Source organism: Mus caroli, chromosome 13 (assembly GCF_900094665.2).
Source record: "Mus caroli chromosome 13, CAROLI_EIJ_v1.1, whole genome shotgun sequence".
In the NCBI taxonomy this organism is placed as follows: domain Eukaryota; kingdom Metazoa; phylum Chordata; class Mammalia; order Rodentia; family Muridae; genus Mus; species Mus caroli.
Window position 1 is genome coordinate 71,778,459 of NC_034582.1, and position 19,510 is coordinate 71,797,968.

At 37.3% G+C, this 19,510-nt stretch overlaps 2 protein-coding genes across 9 annotated transcripts in view; one reads left to right on the top strand and one right to left on the bottom strand.

Annotated features, from left to right (window-relative positions):
• The window catches only part of Slf1 (SMC5-SMC6 complex localization factor 1), an 82,677-nt gene extending 76,819 nt beyond the window's left edge, over window positions 1-5,858 (bottom strand). For 4 of the 6 annotated variants that reach the window (XM_029468207.1, XM_029468205.1, XM_029468206.1 and 1 more), the window contains exon 1: window positions 5,154-5,592. In XM_029468207.1, coding sequence (XP_029324067.1) covers window positions 5,154-5,171 — 18 coding nt within the window. In that variant the 5' untranslated portion in view covers window positions 5,172-5,592. Of the gene's footprint in view, window positions 1-1,607; window positions 1,835-5,153; window positions 5,593-5,748 lie in introns of those variants that run through there. The other 2 variants (XM_029468203.1, XM_029468204.1) reach the window with 2 other exon arrangements.
• Window positions 5,859-5,882: 24 nt separating this feature from the next.
• The window catches only part of Kiaa0825 (KIAA0825 ortholog), a 422,676-nt gene continuing 409,048 nt past the window's right edge, over window positions 5,883-19,510 (top strand). For all 3 annotated transcript variants that reach the window (XM_021180151.2, XM_029468200.1, XM_021180150.2), the window contains exon 1: window positions 5,883-6,026. The gene's annotated coding sequence lies outside the window, so the exon portion shown is untranslated. The remainder of the gene's footprint in view (window positions 6,027-19,510) is intronic.

A 19,510-nucleotide genomic window follows, 5' to 3' on the forward strand; every position in this document is an offset into this window, starting at 1 on the left:
TTTCTTTTAACCATAAACCTTGTCCTTATAGCATACATTTTGATGGTGGCCATAATCACCTCCTTATATTTAGCAACATTTTCTGCTAAACCACATCTCATAATAACAAAAATAAGGGGCTGGACAGGTGGCTCAGCAGTTAAGAGCACTGAGTGCTCTTCTGAATGTCCTGAGTTCAAATCCCAGCAACCACATGGTGGCTCACAGCCATCCATAATGAGACCTGATCCTGATCCCACTTCTGCAGTGTTGGAAGACAGCTACAGTGTACTTAAGATAATAATAATAATAATAAAATAATAAATAATAATTAATTTATAAAAAAATAACGAAAATAAGACCAAATGTATACAGCAGCAGAAAACACAAAAGTATTTTTAAAGTAATTTTCTTATTCTGAAAATAATAAGAAACAGAAACTTTTCATGTAAAATCAGGAAAAGGAAGAAACAAGAGTGATAAAACACAATATCCCAATTCAAAGAATATGAACACATACACGTTTAAAATGAAATCAGAAAACAAGACATTTATTTACATGTTTATCAGAAAAACAGGAGGCATATTAGTTAACTTTTAGGTTATAAACCTTGGACATGCACAAAACTAGCATTTTTTTTAGAAAGGAAAGACTACTCTAATTGCCTTCTGTAATTATGTTATTAACCTGAGGTAAAGGCTTATATAACACAGCAATGTTTTTGAATATCATACTATATGACTAAGATGGCCTATGTTGTTAAATATATATGACTACATGGGACAATTAACGTATAGATAAACATGGCAATATAGACTATGGATGTATTTTATATATAAGAGTTCTTCTATATCCTGCAAGATTAAGAGAACAGTCAACAACAGCCTGATGTGTCAATAAGTTAAAAGAGAACACTACAAGCATGTACTTAATGCAGCAACATAATTTGCTTTATAGTCACATTGCCTGTAACTAGGGGAGAAAGCTACTTTTCATAAACTCAAAGGAATTACTTAAGTAAATCCTTTAATAATTTTATTTAGAAAATGACACATTGTTTTAGAAATGACCAAGTAAAACTCAATGCCTCTATAAATACTGCCTTGGTATTTAACCAGTGTTTTTATAAATCTCAAGCCAGTTTTCAGAGGAAACTATGACTTTAAACTCTCTCTCTCTCTCTCTCTCTCTCTCTCTCTGTGTGTGTGTGTGTGTGTGTATGTGTAAATGTATGCATGTACCTATATCAATAAGCAAGGCAATCGAAGTAGGATTAAGTTTTATGTAGGTGGTACGCTCTGAAGTATGGAGGACTGAGAGCTTACTTCTAAAGATCTTTGAATATAGGAAAGAACAAACAATCCATAACACAGTTAATACTAGTGGCATTTCTAGAAAGATTCCATATCTTCCTAGCTGAGGTAGGGGTAAGAGAATGAGAGATATGAACCTTCAAGCACCAACACAGATGACAACATCACATAAAAGAGGAGAAAAGAAACCATTAGTTTTTAGCAACTAAATGTTTATCTTTATAGTAATTTACATCACTACATTTATAATTATAAAAAAGTTCTTTGTAGCAATTTAAAAACTTCCTACTAATAATTCTTTAAAATGTACTTACCCTGAATCATACAAAACACAAAACTAAGAAGACAGCGCTTGTGAAAAGAGCTGCCCTTTATACATAGCAAGCAACTGTCACTGTGGTGTGGACTTTCTTAAAATATCTCTCACCACGGCCTATCCTTGATGCCTGAAATTCTTTGACAGTTGGTGTCAGCCAGAAGCACCAGGAAACTACAGTTCTCATTACTGTGATCATGTATATTCTATCCTAAGTTTTTAAATAGAACATTTGAATTCTTTACAATATGCCAGTACTGGCACATTTTTGAAGAATGGAATTACAATATGTTAAAAAGGAAATTTAGAAAGAAAAGTAGAGACAATCAAGCATGGTGGGGTATAGCTTTAATCCCAGCACTTAGAAGGCAGAGGCAGGTGGATCTCTGATTCAAGCCAGCTTGGTTGGTCTACACTGTGAGTTCCAGGCCAACAACAGCTACAGTGAGACCCTGACTCAAAAACAAAGAAACAACTACAACAAAAAAGAAAAAAACAAACAACAAAACCCAAAACAACAATAACAAAGGTAAAAAAATAAAACAAAGGCTTCAGGTTGAGGCAGAACAATGACTACAAGACAGAGGTCAGCATAGACACAGAGTGAAACCCTATGGGACAGGATAAGGTAGGTTAGAGGGTAGCATCAACAGTTGGCTAAAAAATTTGCTTCAGGAAGAAGTCATTGTGCCTAACAAAGTCCTTGGAACAAGTGAGGGCAAATCTTTCCTATTCTGCATTATGTTTTATAACCACTTATATGTATGTGTATATATATAAATATATATATATATGTGTGTGTGTGTGTGTGTATACATATATAAGAACTAAATTTTTACTTCTAAAATTATCTTTACCATTTTTTTTAATTTCAACAAACACTGAGTATAGAGCATTTCAAAAGTACTACAAGTATATAGCAATTTAAATCATATCTAATTTTTTAACATTATAAAACTGATGTATTAGTTTTGTGTGTGTATGAAAACAAGCATATAACAAAATTTGGGAATATATTTTAATTTTTTATTAATTTTGGATTTTTGATTATTTTTCCATTGTTTTAAAACCGCATGTTAAAAATTAGCAGTCTCTTTGTTTTCATTATAATAGGATAATATTTTTTGATTTAAAACCATCTTTTACTGGAGATTATTTGAACAGACTTTTACAAAATATATACAAGTCTCCAGGACAGTTAATTTCACTGCTTTGAATTCAGAATTTGAAAGATTTAACTGAAAAATTAAATTTAAACTTAAAATTACAATGAAATTGAGTATGGCCAAAGCTCTGGATTTCTGTTTTACAATACTGCTACAATACATACACTACAATAGCATACACTCCTATACTATGTGAGTTATATTCTGCTGGTTCTGAATTGTGTAATTTCAGGTGGAGTGTTGGAATCCTGGCCTACAAAATAGACCTTTGGTCTAATATCACTCAATAAGCCTTTGGAATTTGGAAAATGTTATTAGTGGCTCAGCGGGTAAAGGCTCTTGCCACCAAGCCTAAAGATCTGATTTGATCCCAATACACAGATGGAACACACAATACACAGGCACACACAAAATAAACATGAAAAGAAGCCATCTTACTTCCTGTCCCACCTTCCCATAATATGACCTTATTTAACTGAGTTCTGGAGGGATTGAGAATGGAGCTCAAAGCTACTGTGTCTACATAGCATCTATAAGACCCTAGGCTCAATCTATAAGCAAAACACAAATCTAAACAAAAAACCCTAAGTCTCTAGTGATGAGATTTCTGAAATATTCTTGAATATCAAAAAGAAATGGTCATTAATTCCTTTAATGAAGAATTTGGCAACAGAGAATTAACAAAATGTGTAAGAAAGAAAAAAATAGGAGACTGAAGAACAATGTAGAGACATTCCTATCTCTCCAACACTATACATGGTGCTGGCTGGACTAAAACTTTTAATTTAGGATTAAAGTAGTCCTTAAGAAGCAAACTGTAAGAAAAGCACAAGTCTAAGATTAATTAATTAAAATGATTGATTTAATTCTTATTAAGAACCAAGTGTGTTCTACAAGTCTACAAACTTCATATATTTATCCAGTATATCTACCTAAATGTAGATGAGAATACAAGATACTGGTAATAATGCTGAAAATTACACCTAATTTAACCTAGATAAGGAAATAAATACTGAGTCAATTCCTAGTACCAAGGGCAGAGAAACAAACAAACAAACAAACAAACAAAACCTACCTTGAGGATTTAAATCTTTGTATAGACAGTGAAACCAAGATTCAAAGATAAGCCTGTTACTGTGGAAAGGCTATGCCTTTTCCACAATGCCAATCTGGCTTAAATTTTAGACTTAATCTACCTCTCTTAAACAATCTTATGAGGCAATTTTACAAAGCAATCTAATTTCTATCAGTATAGCAGGAAGGTAATACTACATGAAAAAAGAATCTACTACGTGGGGTAAGGAGACATTTAGAACAACAAAATGAAAAAATTAAACAATTATTAATCATTTTCAAAAACATAATTCCAATATCTAAAATATTCACATATTTCCTGGAATATTCTAAAGAGTATTATTACTTTCCTATTGATAAAAAGTTTCTATTTTTCTCTCAAAACAGATTTGGATCAATTATTGAAAATTTTCATACATATTATTAAAATAATATATTTTAAATTTCAAAATAATCTTGTTGGAATCGATTAAAAAGAACAGGTGATGTTCCAGTTCTGAAAGTCTTCAGTCTCCTTTATTTACCTTTATGATTTTAAACTTATGGAGAACTGAATTTATTCTTTACATGGTTTTTAAAACAGTGGAAATTTGTAGAAGTAATACAGCCGAGAAACAAACTGAAAATACTATTTAATTAGTAAGGCCATACTATTGGTTTCCTAAAAATCAAAGAGGCAGCCATTGAAATTGTGAATGCATGGAATGGAATTTTAACTGCTCTTTATTTTGATTATGAAAAGGAATTACAACAGACTACTGTTTCATACACCAACATGATCTAAGCTTTCTGCTTTACAAAAGCAAAAATATTCTAAATCATATCATTGATTTTCACCTAAGTCAATGAAGCATGAGAAAAATCTCGACTTAGGAAACAGGTCTAACCCAAGTTTAGTTGCTTATTGAAGACTGTCTCACAAATGATATATCTAGACATTTGAGTGTTTCAACATCCTAGCTCGTGAAAGAAATTCTTAATGTTACCTTACAAATAATCAAATATCTTCTCACACAAATCTACCCAAATGATCGATCAAGCTATGTTTTGAACACCTAGAATAAACAAGAATCATTCCATTCACAGCAACAGCTTGAAAACCAATATAAGACCTGGGTCGTGATTGAATCCAAGTCATTTCCAATGTTTCAAAGGAAGTTTTTCTCCTTTTTTTTTTTTTCCTCTGTAGAGGATAGTCATTTGTCACAAAAGCGCTTGGGGAATTTAAAATCAAGTTCGATCAATCACAGGTCCCAAATCCCGATTTGGAGTATTAAGGTAAATGAGTGTCAATTTAGCCAGACCTTGAAAATGGAATACATCTCTGCATGATCACTTAGAGTAGTCCTGGTGGTCAGGAACCCCAGGAACACAAACCCTTCCTTTAGGAGAGGTGCGCGCGCGCGCGCTGCTGTTCAAAGCCTACAATACCGCTGAGATAAAAGCTCATTTTCATTTTGGTGTGAAAAACAATTCCCCTCGAGAGAAAGAATGTCTCGTTTTTCATCTTAATGAAAGGCAGGCCCTGGGAATCCCTGCCACCTTCATGGAAGCTAAGGTTTGTTGGCATCCAAGAACTGGGACGGGGTGAGGCGTCCTAGGCGGTTCTATGGAAACGGGAGACGCGAGCGGCCTAGCCCCCGGAGCCCCGGCAGCAGGCAGCGGCCTGAGCGCGCCGCGGGGGTCGCCAAGGACCTGTCTGCCCAGAAGGGCCGGGCAGGCCGAGGTCGGAGGGCCCGGCCATCGGCGCGGGCGCGGGCCCCGAGTTCACCTTGAAGGAACCAAGGCTGTGAAAGCACGAGCGCCAAGCGCCTCCGCGGCCCAGCGAGGACGGCCGGGAAGTCAGAGGCGCTGCCTGAGAACGCGGTAAATGGCGTCTTCCGAGCTGAGGCGCTTTACCTTCCCGGCCGAAGCTTCTGGGCTGGTTTCGTCTTGTGAAGCTGCCGGTGGTGGCGGTAGGGGCGACGACTACCACCGTAGGACTCCCTGCTCCAATAAACTAGGTTCTAGGAAATAATTTCCCGCCGCGCGCTCGGCGTTCCCGGAAGCAGTTTACCAGTTCCGGGTCGTTGTCAGTGACGCTCTCGAGCGGTCGCCAGGGCTGCCTGAGATGTCGACTATTTGGTTCTGGCCAGCGCGTCAGGCCCTTGCAGGATCAGCGCCGTAGACGCAGATTGGTAAGTGACTTTTCCCTCTCTTCCCGGCCTGGTGTTTTCGGCCTGCCAGCTACCTGCCGAATGTGGATGGGACGGAGAAGTGAGCAGACAGAAGTTGGCCCCCTAAATCCCCATCCTTTCCTCTGGTACCTGATCCTCCTTGAGGCTGGAGAAGGCCCTGGGATCTGGCTCACTGTTTTCATTCGCTTGACTTACCTCCAACGTGGAAGTCGATCTTGGCCGAAGACAACTGGTTCTGTGCAGTGTCTCAACCCTGTCTATTCGCAGGGTTTGGTCTCCCTGTTTCTTGAAAGTTACATTATGTACCCTTTACTGAATACTGTTAAAATAGTTGGGGTTTCACTTGGGAGGGCAAGCAGGCAGCTGAAGACGGCGTCTTTTGCATACATTCAGAATGGGACTTTCCTGATTTACAATTAATTGAACTTTTCTCCTTCAGTTTTAATTTAAAATGGCTTCTGGGTTTTTTTGTTTGTTTGTTTTTGTTTTCTGCTATGCATTACTGAGACGCTATCATTCCTATAACCGTATACGTCAGCTTTAGATACACGTTTGTTGTTGTTGTTGTTGTTTGTTTTTTTTTGTTTTTGTTTTGTTTTGTTTTTTGTTTTTTGTTTTTTGAGACAGGGTTTCTCCGTGTAGCCCTGGCTGTCCTGGAACTCACTTTGTAGACCAGGCTGGCCTCGAACTCAGAAATCCGCCTGCCTCTGCCTCTCAAGTGCTGGGATTAAAGGCGTGCGCCACCACACCCAGTTTACAAGTTTTACGTTGTGGAAATCATTGATTAGAACCAGGTATATTTTCAGTAAGGAATGTTCTGACTTTACTATAAACTCACTGCGAATAATTCAGGATAATTTTGGGTGGAGATTTGGAGTTACCCAGAGGAGTTGTAAAGAGAAATTGCTTTTGACAAATGTCTAGTTCGAGGAAAGATGCTCATTTATTCAAAGACGACGCAAAAAGTGTTACTCTTTCTTGACTCATGCATTTCCTCAGGGGAGTTCACTCATCCCCTTATTATTTGTTGATCACCTTTTCCCATTTCTCCAAATCAGTCAATCTCAAAAGACTTCTAGAGTGTACCATAAATTAAAATATAATACTAGCGCTGGAGAGATGGTACAGTGATTAAGAGCACTCTCCTCTTCCAGAGGTCACTAATTCAATTCCCAGCACACACATGGCAGCTCACAACTGGCTGTAACTCTAGTAACATGAGATTCAGTGACCTCTTCTGGTGTGCAGGTACACATGCAGACGAAACACCAGTGCCCTTTTGCCTTTTGAGAGTAAAACTATATTTAGGAAAGCATGTTGATCTTTTTAACCTCCTGTTTGATTAATCACTGAACTTTTATAATTTCTGAGTGATACAAATATTGTCACCTTATGATTTTTTTAACTTATATCTTAAACAGTTATAAATACTTTCAGGGAGATTTTATGTTCGTTATGCATAGCAACTAGCTTTTTAAAAAAAGCACTGTTCTTATTTGTGCCTCAGATTCATATAGCACTTCATGAATGCTCACAGGTGTCTCTACCTTCTGCCTAGCAGTTTATATTCACTATTTAATGTTTACAAAAGAAAAATCCTGTCTCTTTGCATACATTTTATATTGCAACTGAGAGGTCGTAACATATACGTATAAAATTGTCATGACTGAGCTTCCAGTCTTCCTGATTCTGGAACTTAGCTCTTTACTGTATTTACCTGTCATGGTGACATGTGATTGTAATTCCATTGTTTGGGAGATGGGACATTAGGAGTTCTTTTTTTCACTCCATATTTTATTCCTCCCTTGCCCAATCCACCCTCCAACTGTTCCACATCTCATACCTCCTCTCCACCCCGTCTCCTCGTGGATGCACCCCGTCTCCTCGTGGATGCCTCCAGCCCCCACCCCACCTGACCTCTAAACTCCCTGGGGCCTCCAGTCTCAGGAGAGTTAGGTGTATCATCTCTAAATGATCACATACTCGGAAGTCCTCACTGTATGTGTGTTGGGGGTCTCATATCAGCTGGTGTATGCTGCTTGTTTGGTGGTCCAGTGTTTTGAGAGATCTCAGGGGTCCAGGTTAATTGAGACTGCTGGTCCTCCTGCAGGATTGCCTTTCTCAGCTTTCAGCCTTCCCTAATTCAAAAACAGGGTTCATCTGCTTCTATCCATTTGTTGGGTGCAAATATCTGCATCTGACTCTTTGAGCTGCTTGTTGGATCTTTCAGGGGTCTGTCATGCTAGGTCCCTTTTTGAGAGCACTCCATATCCTCAGTAGTAGTGTCAGGCCTTAGGACCTCCCCTTGAGCTGGATCCCACTTTGGGCCTGTCGCTGGGCCTTCTTTTCCTCAGGCTCCTCTCCATTTCCATCCCTGTAATTCTTTCAGACAGGAACAATTATGGATCAGAGTAGTGACTGTGGGATGGCAACCCAATACCTAACTTGATGATCTGCCTTCCTGATGGAGGTGGGCTCTATAAGTTCCCTCTCCCTACTGTCTGGCATTTTATCCCTTTGAGTCCTGAGAGTCTCTCATCTCTCAAGTCTCTGGTGTATTCTGGAGGGGCCCCTCAACCTCCTATTTCCTGAAATTGCCTGTTTCCAGTCTTTTACTGGCCCTCAGGGCTTCAGTCCTTTTCCCTCACCCAAAACCAGATCAGGCTCCCCGCTACCCCTATTTCCCCCTCATTTATTTTCCCTCCCAGGTCCCTCACTCCCTTTCCACTTGGGATTGCTTTTTTCTCTCACCTAAGTGGGACTGAGGTGTCTTCACATGGGTACTTCAGCTTGTTGACTTTCTTGAGTTCTGTGGACTGTATCTTGGATAATCTGTACTTTTTGCAGGGCAGGGGGGCTAGTATCCACTTATTAGTGAGTACATACTATGCACATGTTTTGGGGTCTAAGTTACCTCACTCAGGATAATATTTTCTAGTTCCATTCATTTGCCTGCAAAACTCAGGATGTCATCGTTCTTAATAGCTGAGTAGTACTCTATTGTGTAAATGAACCACATTTTCTGTACCCATTCTTCTGTCATGGGACATCTAGGTTGTTTCCAGCTTCTGGCTATCACAAACAAGGCTGCTATGAACATAGTGGAACACGTGCCCCTGTGGCATGGGGGGGGGGCAACTTTTGGGTCTATTCCCAAGAGTGGTATAACTGGATCTTCAGGTAGATCTATTTCCAATTTTTTGAGGAATTTCCAGATTGATTTCCAGAGTGGTTGTACCAGTTTGCAACCCCACCAGCAATAGAGGAGTGATCCTCTTTCTCTGCATCCTCTCCAACATGTGTTGTCACCTGAGGTTTTGATCTTAGCCATTCTGATTGGTATAAGGTGGACTCTCAGGGTTGTTTTGATTTGCATTTCTCTGATCACTAAGGACTTCTAACATGTCTTTAGGTGCTTCTCAGCCATTTGAGATTCTTCAGTTGTGAATTCTCAGTAGTTCTATACCCCATTTTTTTGATTGGAGAGTTTGTTTGGTTTTTTGGTGGTTAACTTCTTGAGTTCTTTATATATTTTGGATATTAGCCCTCTATCAGATGTGGGGTTAGTGAAGATTTTTTCCAAATCTGTAGGTTGCCGATTTGCCTTACAGAAACTTTCCAGTTTCATGAGGTCCCATTTATCAACTCTTGATCTTAGAGCATGCACAATTGAAGTTCTGTTTAGGAAATTCCCCCCTGTGCCAATGAGTTCAAGCCTCTTTCCCACTTTCTCTTCTACGAGATTCAGTGTATCTGGTTTTATGTTGAGGTCCTTGATACACTTGGACTTGAGCTTTGTACAAGGTGACAAATATGGGTGTATTTTCATTTTTCTACACACAGACAGCCAGTTAGACCAGCACTATTTATTGAAGATGCTTTCTTTTTTCCATTGTATATTTTTGGCATCTTGTCAAAGATCAAGTGACCATAAGTGTGTGGTTTTATTTCTGTGTCTTCAGTTCTATTCCATTGATCAGCGTGTCAGTCTCTGTACCAACCCCATGCAGTTTTTATTACTATTACTCTGTAGTAAAGCTTGAGATCAGGGATGGTGACTCCCCCAGCTTTTCTTTTATTGTTAAGAATTGTTTTCTCTATTCTAGGTTTTTGCCTTTCCAGTTGAATTTGAGAATTGCTCTTTCCATGTCTTTGAAGAATTGTGTTGGGATTTGATTGGGATTGCATTGAATCTATAGATTGCCTTTGGTAGAATGGCCATTTTTACTATGTTATGTATGCTCTGAGAGCAGTGGATCCTCAACTGCTATGAGTTCAAAGGGTCCTCCACTGCTCTACTGCTCTGAGTGCAGTGGGTCTTTTAGGATAGATATGGATATGGAGTCTTCATGGGAGCAGAACAACTAGGAGTCTTGCCCCCCCGCCCCCCTTTTTTCAAATAAGCTTCTACACAAGTAGTACCTTTGTGAGCTTTTGCTTCCAGATGGTGGATCCACAGAAATACTACAAAAATCATTCCAGATGGTGTATCTAAAGGCTCACTTTTCCTGACTCACAATTAACATTCAAACAACAGAGATTTTTGTATTCTCCCTTAGTCTTTTAGGGATTTAAGATTAATGCAGGTACTGGAGAGATGGCTCTTGTAGAGGATCTGGGCTTGGTTTTCAGCACCCTCATTGTGGTTTAGAATAAATTGTAACACATTCAAGGGGGATTCCACATCCATTTCTGAGCTCTGCTGGCATCAGGCACTCCTGTGACTCACATACATACATGCAAACAAAGCACTCCATATACATATCATACAGAATGTGCTTAAATTCTTTAAATGAATATTGATGGAGATAACTGTGCATTATCAATTAGATAAAGATGAAGAATCTCTTTCCTTATACTTTACGCTGAAGTGAAGTTATACATAGAGATAGCTATTACAGGTATCATTTACAAACACTGCTATTGAAAAGCATGGCAGTAGCATGCAGAGTAAAGAATTTGCTTTCTGGATACAGATGAAGAAAGTCCTGGTGAAGAAAGATAAGGAGGAGTGTGGGCTTAGTGAGTATTCTACAAGGTGATAAAAGGAAAGAGTGGACAAAAGAGAACAGTCCCAAATCAGTTGTATGCATAGGGCAATGAAGGCTAGTGGAAGCTAAGGTGCAGTTGGAGTTGAAGATCAGCTGTAGACACAGTGTATGCATGTTTAAAGACATTAGGCTTTTCCCTATGTGCATTGATTTGAGTGTGTGACCACAGACTGTGCAGAGTTGAGTTGTCACTTATTTTCCTTTGTTCTTTTTCCTTCTTTCTTGAAGGTTAATTTCTCACAGAAATATTTGCATATACAAATAACCCAAAAAGAAGGAAATGAAAACCTGCTCATTAACCCCACTCAGAGATACCTACTCATCATGTCTTCTACATTGTTTCAGGTTTATATTATTATTATTTAGCATTCAACAGTTTATCTTGTGACCTACTTGTTTCCTTGGTCCATGAATCTCCCTGTTACTAATGATGAGCTTTAGGGCCTGCACACTACTTAGTCTCAGGAGTGTGCAGTCACTTTTATAGAGATAACCTACTGGGCTATGATAGTGAAATAAATATTTTGAAGTGCAAAAAAAAATGTTTTGTAATAAAACCTTTTGACTTTTGTATCTACTCACTCATAACAAATTAAATTAAAGGAAAAGATGACACAGGTCATGTATAAATATAGTATGACTCATATAATAAATAGTATCGGATTATTCATTTTTACTAATTATATTTAAATTTTAAAAGTCAGACATTTTAAAGATGTTAACCTCTTTCCATTCCCCTCATACTTAATTTTATATAATTAGGTTTGATTATATTTAAACTTAAAAAATCAGAAGATATAAAGGGTAATATATTAGTCTCTTTATACTCTTCTTATCCTCCCTAAAAAATCAACCTAAATAAATAATACCTTGTATGAATCGAAAAAGCACATTGCGTGCATAATACAATTTTAATAGAAATAGAGCACCTTCATAGAAGCAGGGGGAGGGGGAATGGGATAGGGAGTTTCTGGGAATGGGGGGACAGGGTAAGGGGATAACACTTGAAATGTAAATAAATAAGTAAATAAGTAAGTAAATAAATAAATAAATGCAACCAAAAAAAATAACTACAAAATGTTCAGGCATGTGGACTATGGAGGGAAAAATTTGAAAATGTAGAACTCTGTGGGTTTACACCTTGCTTTCCAGAAAAGGCTTCTTGGTTTTTTCCTACCTGGCCCACAGCAGTTTGTGGACGTGACAAGTGCTCTCCTGGAAACTTTCATTATTCAAAATTCTTCCCTCACCCTGGCCTCTGGGTGTCAGTGACTCTGTAGTTATGCTTATTTCTCACCTTCAGCAACTTCCACCTGAGTCTTCCTGTTTTTTTCTCTGGGAGGCACAGCTAATCTAACAATGTAAATCTAATTCATCTAAACAATGTTTACCTAATTCCAAATGATGGGCTTTAGGAAGATTTCAGACTTGTTATCCTAAGGCCTAAATTTTCAGTAGTTTGGGTTTTTGAATGGTATGGAATGGTATTTATTTTGTAATTATATTATGTTATGACATTTCTTTACCTATTTTTCTTGCTTTTAACCTTAGTTCATCGTACATTTTCACTTTTAGAATACAAGGTTTGTTTAATCTCATAATAATACATTCCTTTAAATGTTGTAGATATGTTGTTCTTTCTGTAGTATGTATTCTTTCATGTGTGTCCTCAGATAGATCCATGAGGGATGCCATTGTTGCTTAAAGTGAGCTAATCTGTTCTCTGCAATTTGGGAAAGGGTTCTGATGTGGGTCGGTTGTGCAGGGGCGCCTCAATGCTCTGTTCCTGCAATGCCCTGGTCTCCCTGGTATGCTGGTGGTCATTCTTCTGATTAGCATTATTTGATCCTGTCCTTCTGGGACTTTGTCAGTTGTTAATCTAGCACATTTTAGGTATTTGTGGTGGGGGTCACTTATACTCAAGAATTACTGAAAACCTTCAGAGAATGTTTTTTGTTGTTTTATTTTTTGTTCTTTTCTTTTTTTGGTAGTTATTCAGATATGCCTGTAAGAGTGTAGGTAAGGATGTCTAGGGTGTCTGTAAGGGTTTCTCTAAGGTTATTTGTCTGTGTTTGTATGGTGCACCAGTGCATGTGGATGTGGCTGCACATTTGGAGTTCACAGGCCAATTCTAGTCTTTTTCAGTTTTTCTGTGGCCTTTCTCCCCCAGATAGGCTTGCACACTGAATCTGGCACTTACTGAATTAGCTAACCTGATTGGCCTGCAAGCTGTAGGCATCTGCTTGTCTCTGCATCTCCAGCACTGGGGTTGCAGAACTGTGCCCTCACTGTTCACCTGGGGAGATCTCAGGCCCTCATACTCTTGTAACAGACCCTTCTATTTCCCCAGTCCTGTTGTGCTTTGAGACAAGGTCTCCCTCTGTAGTGCAAGTTGGCCTTGGATTTTTTAAAACTCTTGTGTTGACCACCAGAACCTGTCTTTTTGAATTTTTTTTTTTTTACTGAACTTTATCCACATATTTATTATAATATAAATTAAAATTAAATATTTATAAAAAACATTTTCAGTACCACATCATTAATATAATACCCTTTAAAAAGAAAACTTGTATTTTCCAAAACAAACAAAATTAATGAAATAGCTGCATTGTTTTTGTATTATAAATGTGTTCAATGTCTGTCCTAATAGAAAGGAGTTAAATTTCAGATCTGCTCCCATTCTCAGTATGCTTTGGTACGTTGCTTTAGCTAAAATAAATGAACAAAATATAGTCTTATATTTACAGGTAGTTGGTAAAGTATTCTAAGAGTCTGCTCAGATAATTGTGACTATTATGCATTGACCCTGCACCAAAATTTAGCAAACGAGCAGTAGCTTCTTAGTATAGCATATGGAGACAAGTCAGCTCACAGCTTCCTGCTGTTGCTAGAAACTCCTTGCTCTGTCTTTTGCTTTGACTGACCATTTTAGAGACATACGATTCTGTTCCATAAAGAAGTGACTTGGGGGGGGGGGGAGTAATCTTTTTTTGGTGAGATATACTGATCTTCCAAATCTTAATTCATTTCATCAGGAACATCTTGAAATACATGCTTTCCAGAAATCTAACTTTTTGTTTGTAAGTTCAAATGATATTTTTGATAACAAATATTGCCTGATGTTTTCCTTGAAGCATATTTCACAAATTGATAGCCCAATCTGTTTAAATTTGAGAAACTGCATACAATATACAAAGGCTTAATTAATAAAATTACTAATTCTTACTGATACATCAAGGATTTTATTAAACAGTCTTGTCATTAGTATTTATTCCAAATGTGGTGCTGAAGAAACAAATCCTGGAAAGCAGGGTAGGATTCTTCCTGGAATCTGGGACTACTTTATGGTATATGGCAAAGAGAAATTCAAGTCCAAGTGAAATTAAAGTTGCCCATCATTTTCCCTTACACAGTGGATATTTTCTGGGCTATCTAGGTAAGCTCAATGCAGTGGTAAAGCTCTTTATAAGTACAACAACTGACAGAAGAAGAATTCTGAGTGAGCAATGTAGCAAAGGTGGAGGAGGTGGACCACAAGCCAAGGAGTGAAGTCCACCTCTTACTGTCCTATTTCTGTAGTTAATACAGGTTATGTATTCACTTCTGAAGATTTGGAACGAGGGGCTTGCAGTGAGAGAGAATGCAAAGTTTGTCTTTCTGGGTCTGGATTGCCTTATTAAATATGGTCTTTTCAAGTTCCACCCAATTACCTGGGAAGTTCATGGTTTCATTTTTCTTTATAGCTGTATAGTATTCCACAGTGTTCCTGCACCATAGTTTGATTATCCATTTGTCTGTTGTTGGACATTTAGGTTTTCATTTTTTCACTGTAATGAATATAGTAGCAATGAACGTGACTGAGCAAGTGTTTGTAGAGTAGTACGTTGTTCTTTTGGGCACATGTGTAGCTGGGTAGCTGGGTCCTATGGCAGATTTATGTTTATCTTTTTGAGAATTCTTCCTTCCATACATAGATTTTCAGAGTGGCTGCATCAGTTTGCAATTCCACCAACAGCAAATGAAAGTCATCCTGTTCTGTTGTGTGTGTGTTTGTGTGTGTGTGCGCATGTGTATGTCTTTGTGTGTTTGTGGGTATATATGTGTATTGTGTGTATGTTTGTGTGTGTGCATGTGTGTGTACCTACCACGCCACACCCTCTCCAGCATTTATTGTCAGTTCCTTTGTTGATCTTTGCTATTCTGACTAGATTAAAATGAAATCTTAGTTGTTTTGGTTTGTATTTCCCTAATTTCTAGGCACAACGACCCCCTCCCCCTCCTCCTCCTCCTCCTTCCTCTTCTCCTCTTCCTCCTCCTCCCTCTTCTTCACCTCATTCACCTTCTCTTCCTCTTCTTCTTGTTTCTCCCTCCTTCCCCTTCTCCTTCCTTCTTTCTTTTTTTTTTTCTCTTCCTCCTCCTCTTTGATAACTCTTTATTCACATCCCAGGTACATTTTATAAACAAGTCATTTGTTTCTATTCTTTGTGTTTTGAATTCTTTATATATTATGGGTATCAGTCCTCTGTCAGATGGTAGCTGACAAAGACTCACTTCCTTTCTATAGGATTTCTCTTCACTGACAGATTGTTTCTTTAGCTGTGCAGAAGCTTGTTAGTTTTATGAAGTCCCATTTGTCAGTGGTTGGCTTTAATATTTGAGCAACAATATGTGAAGTCCTTTCCGACGCCTGTATAATGTAGGATATATGCATGCTTTCTTGTAGCAATTTCATTGTATTAGGTTTCAAGTCTAGGTCTTTGATCCATTTAGAGCTAGTTTTTATGCAAGGTGATGATGAATATGAGTTTAATTTTTCTTTATGCAGACATCCAGTTTTCTCAGCACCATATGGGAAAATGCTTTCTTTTTTCCAGCATATGTTTTTGTTGTCTTTGTCAATAATTAGGTGGCTGAGGTTATGCTTTGGTCTTCAGTTCAGTTTTAGTCCATTGATCTCCATGGTTTTTTGTGTGTATGTGTGTGTCACTGTTATATTGTTTTTATTACTATGGCTTTATATTGTGTCTTAAGATATGGAGTTGTAGTCCTGTCACCTTTTTTTTTTTTTTTTTTTTTTTTTTTTTTTTTTTAAATTCAGAATTGTTTTAGCTATCTAGGATTTTTGGTGGTTTCATATGAATTTTATATACTTTTTTCTATTTTTGCAAAGAACAAGATGGGCATTTTGATTGGAATTACATTAGCTGTATTAATAGATTTTGGTGGAATGGTCATATTTGCCATTTGATTCTACCAATCCATGAGCATGGGATGTTNTTCGATTTTCTAGTGTCTGTCTCTAACCCTACAGATTTAAACAATTTTTATTGTAGAAGTCCTTCAATTGCTTATTTAAGTTTATTCTTAGATATTTTATTTTATTTGAGGCTATTATGAATGGGAGGGTGTCCATGATGTCTTTGTATGTTTGCTGTTGGTATACAGAAAAACTATTGATTTGTGCAAGTTGACTTTATATACTTCTACCCTGCTGAATTTATTGTTTCTAGAAGTTTTCCGGTATAATTTTGGAATACTCTAAAGTATAATATCATGTCATTTGCAGATGTGGATAGTTTATTGGAATTCTTTCTCTTGCCTTATTAATTCAGTTTAACAGTGAATAGTGAAAAGGAATGGGGATAGTGGGCATCCTTTTTTTACATTTAAGACCATCTGAAAGAATATCAGGGTTCTCTCAGGACTCTGTAGACCACATGTAGGAATCTTATTTTTCACTTTGTTTTTAGTCTTTCTTTCTTTCTTTCTTTCTTTCTTTCTTTCTTTCTTTCTTTCTTTCTTTCTCTCTTTCCCTCGTTCATCTGTTTGTTTTTAGTATTTTTATTCAAGCCAATAGCCTAGAACTTAAATGAAAAATTAAAGAATCCTCAGTTTTGTCTTAAAACAGTTATATAGACTAGTAGTTGAGAACTGAATCAGGGATAAAATTCAGCCTCACAGTGCTGGGATCACAGAGACTTGTCATTATAAATGTCTCAAGCTGTAATCATTTCTAGAATCCCTGTGAACCTTTTATTTATTTATCAGTAGTAATTTTTAAAATTATCTTTCTTGTTTTCCTAATTTAGTAACTTGAATCTTCTCTCTCTTTTTTCCCTATCTTTTTCTTTCTAAAGATCTTTTGATTTCATTTCCTTTTAAAGTATGTAAGTTCAGGCTGGTGACAGTTCAGTGGCAAAGCACCTCACTAAGATTTGTGATAACTCAAGTTTGATCCATGGCATTGAAAATAAGATTCAACTTGATTTTATCTATTATTCTTTGTTATTTTAAAATATTTAAGTTAGTCTTTATTGTTTCTCCCCTATGTTTATTGTTTAACTTGGACTGCCCTCCTTTATGAAGCTTCTGCAAGAGGGAATTTTATATATTGGTCTCAGTTCTTTTTCAAAGTTTTATTTCTCTCTCTCTCTCTGTGTGTGTGTGTGTGTGTGTATCTCTGTATGTGTGAAAAGTGTTAGGATTTAGAAGAACGATAATATTTCATCACAGAATGAACTAGAGAGATTTTGTATAGCCTCTAAATGAGCTGCTTTTCATGCATCTCTTACAATCTGTAATCCTGTGGTTTTTGCATTTAGTTAAACTATTTTTAATAGCCTCTATTTTTAATATAGCAATTATTTAAAAGTATGTTTTCTAACTTGCAAATTTTTGATATTTGTTCACATTGTTATGTTATTTAGATATTGACCAAAATATCATCATATAATACCCTTCTTACCTCTGATAGTAATTTTTAAGATTTTCCTGTGGAGTACACATGTAGGTACAAATGCTTGTGAAGCGAGGGGTTAATATCAGGTATCTACTTCCATTTCTCTCCATCTCCCCATCAATGCGATCAGAGGCACAAGCTGCTGCTCCAGGCTTGGTGGGTTGTAGGCATATGGAATCAGTTCGTCATCCTTGTGTGGCAAGTACCTTACTGAGTAAGTCTCACTTGCCCTCTCGTTTATTATTAATACCGAAACTCAATCCTATTGTGGCTATTATTTGCATGGTCTTTTACTTACAACTTATTGATTCTTGTATTTATAATCAACCTTGTCTTTGAGCAGAATATGTATATTAGATTTATGTATGTATGTATGTATGTATGTATGTATGTAACTACTCTGACAGTCTGTGGTTTTTGAGGTATTTAGATTATCTAAACTTAATCTGATCATTGATATGGTCAAGTTTCTATTTTCTATTTCATTTAATACTACGTTTTTTTTTTTTTTTTTTTTTGGTTTTTCGAGACAGGGTTTCTCTGTGTAGCCCTGGCTGTCCTGGCACTCACTTTGTAGACCAGGCTGGCCTCGAACTCAGAAATCCGCCTGCCTCTGCCTCCCGAGTGCTGGGATTAAAGGCGTGCGCCACCACGCCCAGCTAATACTACGTTTTTAAGATTTACTTATTTTATGTATGAGTTCAGTGTGGCTCTCTTCAGATACACACACACACACACACACACACACATACACACACACACACACACACAAAATGGGCATCTGATCCCATTACAGATGGCGGTGAGCTTCCTCCATGTAGTTGCTGGGAATTGAACTCAGAACCTCTGGAAGAGCTGTCAGTGTTTTTTAACTACTGAGCCATCTCTACAGCTTTAATACTATCTTAATCCTTTTTTATTTGTTCTTTTTGTGTTAAACATATTTAATGTACAGTCTAATTGCTATGTTAACTTATTTATTTATTTATTTATTTATTCTCTCATATATTATATGCCGACCATAGTTTCCTCTTCCTCCTTTCCTCCCTTCCCCCCCATCCACTCCACTATTTCCCTTCAGAAGAGGGCAGGCCTTCTGGGGAGAGAAGGCAACTAATGTTAACCCTTTTTTTTTATAAGTTGATTCCTTATAACCGGACCAATTTTGATCATCCTAAGTGTAAATATTATTTTACTTAAATATACTTGAATTTCTCCCTTCTCATCTTGCTATTGGCATACACATTAGATCCCTGCACCACATTAGTTGTGCTGGTATCCATTCTCTTTCTTACATGTACATATTCTAAGAATTTGGGGTTGGGGGAGGAAGCAATATAGGATTTTCCCCCACCTTTGAGACAGTCTCCCTTGACCAACTTGGCCTTGACCTTACTCTACAGTTGAGCATGATTTTGAACTGCTGTTCTTNCTACTTCTTAAAAACCTCNATAACAGGCTTGTATTACTGAGCTAGCTTTANACATTTGTTAAAATTAACCCACAAATTTTACTAGTTCTGGAATGCTTATCTTTTGTTATGTATTTCTGTTACAAGTTAGTGTCATTTTCTTCAATATTTCTTTTTACGCAAGGCTGGTAGCAACTCTTTCTCAATGACTATATTTTGCCTTCAGTTTATTGATATTGTAGATTCAAAATGCTTGACACTTTTCTTTCTTTTCTTTTCTTTT